General features: G+C 37.9%; 1 protein-coding gene across 1 annotated transcript; it reads right to left on the reverse strand.

The window, feature by feature from the left end:
• Positions 1-3,270: 3,270 nt before the first annotated feature.
• Positions 3,271-4,219, reverse strand: LOC112677099 (olfactory receptor 3A1-like). Its single transcript, XM_025474970.3, is given in 2 exon segments — positions 3,271-3,771; positions 3,773-4,219. Coding segments are annotated over 2 exon segments (948 nt in total).
• Positions 4,220-6,378: the final 2,159 nt, after the last annotated feature.

Here is a 6,378-nt window from a genome sequence, read left to right on the forward strand (position 1 = left end):
TCTCACTGTAGCATTCCAGCTGTTCTCTCTTTAAATCTCAGGCCGAATTCATCAGGATTCTGCATGTTAGCGAAAGATTGAGTCAAATGGAGGGTCAAGGTCTTATTAGTGGGTAAAATCTATCGATAAATACACACAGTAGGGAAAAAAGAGTGCATTTTTTTAATTCAAAGTAAACTCTGTGCTTTTTCTCTGATGTGGAATAAAGATTTTCATTGTATTGTAGTTAGATTGCACCTAGAGCCCAACGTGGGGTCAGACACCCTGAGATCAAGACATGAGCTGAGATCAAGAGTCAGAGGCTTAACCAGAGACTCTAATCAAATTTTTAAAATGGACAGAGGATCTGAATAGACATTTTTCCAAAGAGACATCCAAATGGCCAACAGTTACTCAAAAAGGTACTCGACATCACTAAACATCAGCACATCAAAACCATCATGAGATATTACCTCACACTTACCTCACACTATTATCAAAAAGATAAGAGAATTATCTTATGTGTTGATGAGAATTTGGAGAAAAAACAAACCTTGTACTCCTTTTGTGGCAATGTAAATTGGCAGAGTCACTACAGAAAACAGTAAGAACGTTTTCTTAAAAAAAATAAAAATAGAACTACTGTACAACAATTCTACTTCTGGCTATAGATAATGAAGTAAATGAAATCACTGTCTCAAAAGGATACCTGTACTTCCATGTTTGCTGCAGCATTATTCACAATAGCCAAGATATGGAAATAACCTAAAGTCTTTTGATGGATGATTAGATAAAGATAAAATATATATATATATATATATATATATATACACACACACACACACACACACAGAGTCGTTTGAAAGAGCCCCTGGAAAACTGGTGTGGATGGTACTTATACTTATGAAAATGAGGATTGAGTTTGATGGCATTATGCTAAGTGAAATAAGCCAGAAAGAGAAAGAAAAATTTAGTATGGTATCATATGTATGTGGAATCTTAAAAACAAGAAGAGCCAACTTCATAGAAACAGAGAGTAGAATGGTGGTTGTCAGGGACTGGAGTGAGGTCAATATGGGGAGAACAGGGCAAAGGGCACAAACTTTCAGTTATAAGATCAATAAGTTCTGAGGATTTAATATACAGTATGGTGACTGTAGTTGATAATATGGTATTGTATACTTGAAATTTGCTGAGTAGATATTAAACATTCTTACCACACACACACACACACGTGCACACACATGAGTTAACTATAAGGTAACTATGTGAGGTAAAGGGTGTGTTAATTATCTTGTTCTTACTTTTATTTTATTTTATTTTTTATTTGTTTTTATTGAAGTTAGATTTGCCAACATATAACTCCCAGTGATCATCCCATCAAGTGCCCTCCTCAGTGCCCGTCACCCAGTTACTCCAGCCCCTGCACCCACCTTCCTTTCTGCAACCCTTTGTTTGCTTCCCAAAGTTAGGAGTTTCACATGGTTTGTCTTCCTCTCTAATTTTATCTTGTTCTTAGTAATCATTTCATAATGTGCATGTATATCATATAATCATGTTGTACACTTCAATATATACAATTATATTTGTCAATTATTCCTCAATAAGCTTGGGAAAAAATAATTCCCATGAAGAAACTCTAATGGATTGTATTAGTTAGCTCAGGCCTCCATAACAAAATACCATAGACTGGGTGGTTTAAACAACAGAAATTTATTTTTTCACAGTTCTGGAGGCTAGAAGTCCAAAATCAGGTGGCAGGATGGTAGTTCTGGTGGGGACTCTCTTCCTGGCTTGCAGATGGCTACCATCCCACTGTGTCCTTATGTGTCATGTCTCTTCCTCTCTTATAGGTCACAGTTCAGCAGAGTAGGGGCACAGCCTCATTTAACCTTAATTGCTTCCTAAAATACCTCATTAATACTTACTAATTAATCTCATTTGCCTTAATTATTTCCTACAGACCCTATTCCATATACAGTCACATTGGGAGTTAGGGCTTCAACATACGAATTTTGGACAGTTCAGTCCACATCATGGATAATAAACATTTGAAAACATATTCAACCTTATGTGATGTCAAAGAAATGCATATTAAAATAATAATTAGTATTTTTCAGCCATTAGAATGTCAAAAATTAGAATAATTTATTTATAATAGTTACTGGTAACAAAGCTGTGGGGAACAAGCAATTTGACTCACCTTTGTAACAATAAAAGTGAATTTTTTTGTGGAATCTGGAAATATATATAAAAAAATCTAAGTTTTAATTTTTTTTCAAATCAGGAATCTTACTAATTAGAACTTATGGAAATGCTTGCAAGGTAATAAAAACACATCTTTGAAGAATATTTTTATATTATCAATCATAATTGCAGTAAATCTAGAAACAATATAAACTATCAAAAGAAATATGGTTAAGTAAATTAACACTAGGCAGTTATTGAAATAGATAAGGTAAGTTTTTAGATATTTTGATAGAGAATAAAGTCTAGCAAGTAATGTGTAAACAAAAAGACATGGCATAACATGCCCTTATAGATATGACACACACCTAACCATGTTCATATTGATATAAAAATATTTAAACATATTTACATATGTATTAAAAACTAGAAGGAAGCACCAAATTCTTAATAGTGGTTTCTTCTGGAAATTGAATTATGAAGGGCTTGGATAGAGAGGGTGAAGATTTGACTTTCATTTTTAACTGGTAAAATTTTGTTTTGCTTTCATTTTTATAAGCATAATTTCTAATGGGAAATTTAAAATCAATGAATGATATTTCCATTTTAGAAAAAAAAAATAAGTCCCAAAGGAAGTATAAATTCTCCACTGTTAAATACCCTAGAATCTTGCAATGTAGACAGGGTGCTCAATGTCTCAAATTATACTGTAGTAAGTCCAGAACCTCTTTGGGATCCTTGTGCCAAAGCAAGTTAGGGGAGCTGTTTCGGGGAAGCCAGACCGGAGGATATACTAATACTTGGTACCAAGTATTGGAGAGAATCTTTCCTGGAGTATTTCTGGGGACTTCAGCAGAAGATAAACCAAAGACCCTTTGTGTAGGACCATGAGTCTCCCAGGAGACAGAGCTTCCTGGGTTCCACCTCCACCTGGAGTTGAAAACACAGCTAGGACCAAAAGGCAACTAGCCAAGGATTCTGGTCTATAGGACCTTCACACACATTACCAGCTGGAGACTCCTTGGGGAACAAGTCTCACTAACAAAAACCATTTTGCTCAAGACAAGAACCACTTGCCGTGGTTCTACCCTCCTGATACACTCTTCATGCAAGGGCTCGCTTCCCTGTGAGCACCTGCCACAGAGCCCCCTGCACATCCGGGTTCCGGAGGCTATAGATGAGTGGGTTCAGCATGGGGCTGATGACAGTGTTGAGGATACCAATCCCTTTGTCCTTGTCTGAGGCCTCTACTGAGCCCAGCCTCATGTAGCTGAAGACACCTGTCCCATAGAATATGCCAACCACTGTGAGGTGGGAGCCACATGTGGAGAAAGCTTTCTTCCTGCCCTCAGCAGAGCGGATTCGTAGGACTGCAGCTGCCACATGTGCATAGGAAGTGATGATGAGAGCCAAGGGGGTACCTGCCATTATGAAACCCACAGCAAAGAGCAGCAGCTCATTGAGCTGAGTGCTGGAGCAGGAGAGCTGGAAGAGCTGTGGGAGGTCACAGTAGAAGTGGTTGATCACATTAGGACCACAAAAGTTGAGTGTGGCTATGGCTACTGTGTGGGTCAGTGCATTGGTGAAGGCTAAAGCCCAGGACACAAGCTACCAATATTTTCTGGACTGTCTGACTCATCTGGGTGCTGTAGGTGAGGGGCCGGCAGATGGCCAGGAATCGGTCATAGGCCATGGCTGTCAACAGGAAGCAGTCCACACCAGCCAAGAGATGGAAGAAGAAAATTTGTGTGAAGCAGGCTCTGTAGGGAACTGTACGTTTGTGGGACAAGAGGCGAGCCAACATTGAGGGAACAGTGACAGTGATGCACCCAACATCTAGCACTGACAGGTTCCCCAGGAAGAAGTACATGGGTGTGTGGAGTTTGGGTTCCACCAAGATGGCAGCCAGGATGCTGAGGTTGCCTCCGACTGTGACCAGGTAGGCAAAGAGGAAGACTACAAAGACAACTGGTTGTAGCCCTGGTGTCTCCACCAAGCCCAGCAGGATGAACTCAGTAACAGTTGTTCCATTGGTTCTGGATTCTGGGTCCATGGGTCCCTGAAAGGGATCAGTCTTCTCAATTTAGTCATTCAAGAAAAATATATTGAGTCATTTTCAGATGCCAAGCCCCAGGGTAAATTCCCAAGCGTCCCTATTAGGTATTTTTCCACTCCTCAAGCCATACCTCACTCATTAGCCCTCTGTCTTCACATCATTGTCCTCACCCAAGTTCCAGGTGAGTTACACTACAACTACCTTGATATTCCCCCTCATTGTGAAGGATATATAAATCCTTTCTTCCAGTGTCCCCTAGAATCAAGGAATAAAGTCCTCCCACCAACAACCTGTATAAGGAGAATTGGGGAAATATAAAAGTGAATAGAAACAATAGAAATATGTATCATAAGTCCTTATAAATATATTACAAAGGAATAAATATGTGACACATAAGCAAGAAAAATGTCAGTATACACAAAATTAGGAATTGAAAGGCAGCAGACCAAAAACCAATCAAATAACCTTGGTATACTATCTGCTCCTAAGTTTGAACAATCAATTCAAGAACAGTCCCCAAACCAAATGAACCAGCTACAATTTAAAAAAAGGTGGGGGAGGGAATAGTCAACAATGTACTTCCATGTGTAGGGTCTAGCTCATATACTTCTTATACAAATTATTTTAAAATATCAGTGTAAATATAATTTTCATGTAACATACACTTAATGTGGGAAAAAATGAAAGCCTTCCAATTCATTTTTTAAAATTCATTTTAATTTTTTATTTTATCTTATTTTTGAGAGTAAGACCAAGCACACAAACAGAGGGAAGAGCATAGGGTGAGGGAGAGAGAATCCTAAGCAGGCTCCATGCTAACCCATGAAGCCGGACTCAGGGCTTGATCTCACAACCCTGAGATCATGATCTGAGTCAAAATCAAGAGTCATGCTTAAGCAACTGAGCCACTCAGGCACCCCTCCAATTCATTTTTTAAAGTTAGCAAATCCTGATACTAAAATGTACAGGAATTATTTTATACAAAATTAGGAATTATTTTATACCATCCCCATTTGATAATATATGTGTAAAAATCCTAAGTATAAGAAGCAAAATCCACCATTATCCAATAAATTTTATAGGAGAGGATGATTTAATATTAGTAAATCTATTAACATATTTAGTATATTTGTTGGCTTAAAATGAGGAAAATTTTCTAAAAGATAATTCATAAATGTCTACATACATTTTTGAGAAAAAAAGGAAAAAAAACTGTTTGCAGTCACTTGAAATGGAAGTACACCATTTTGTGACAGGCCATATCCACTGCCAACCTGTATCATACATAACGGTAAAGTAGTAGTGATGATTCTATCAAAATCAGGGACAGTAAAGCAATGGCTGTTGTTACTTCAAGTGTTTCTCATTACTATAAAAGCTTCAGCAAAGAGAAACAAAATTCTTAAATAATAGAAACATTGTGTGGAATCAGAAAAGACCCCGAATAGCCAGGGGAATTTTAAAAAAGAAAACCATATCTGGGGGCATCACAATGCCAGATTTCAGGTTGTACTACAAAGCTGTGGTCATCAAGACAGTGTGGTACTGGCACAAAAACAGACACATAGATCAGTGGAACAGAATAGAGAATCCAGAAGTGGACCCTGAACTTTATGGGCAACTAATATTCGATAAAGGAGGAAAGACTATCCATTGGAAGAAAGACAGTCTCTTCAATAAATGGTGCTGGGAAAATTGGACATCCACATGCAGAAGAATGAAACTAGACCACTCTCTTTCACCATACACCAAGATAAACTCAAAATGGATGAAAGATCTAAATGTGAGACAAGATTCCATCAAAATCCTAGAGAAGAACACAGGCAACACCCTTTTTGAACTCGGCCATAGTTACTTCTTGCAAGATACATCCACGAAGGCAAAAGAAACAAAAGCAAAAATGAACTATTGGGACTTCATCAAGATAAGAAGCTTTTGCACAGCAAAGGATACAGTCAACAAAACTCAAAGACAACCTACAGAATGGGAGAAGATATTTGCAAATGACATATCAGATAAAGGGCTAGTTTCCAAGATCTATAAAGAACTTCTTAAACTCAACACCAAAGAAACAAACAATCCAATCATGAAATGGGCAAAAGACATGAACAGAAATCTCACAGAGGAAGACATAGACATGGCCAACATGCATATGA

The sequence above is a fragment of the Canis lupus genome, chromosome 9 (assembly GCF_003254725.2).
Source record: "Canis lupus dingo isolate Sandy chromosome 9, ASM325472v2, whole genome shotgun sequence".
Taxonomy (NCBI): Eukaryota; Metazoa; Chordata; class Mammalia; order Carnivora; family Canidae; genus Canis; species Canis lupus.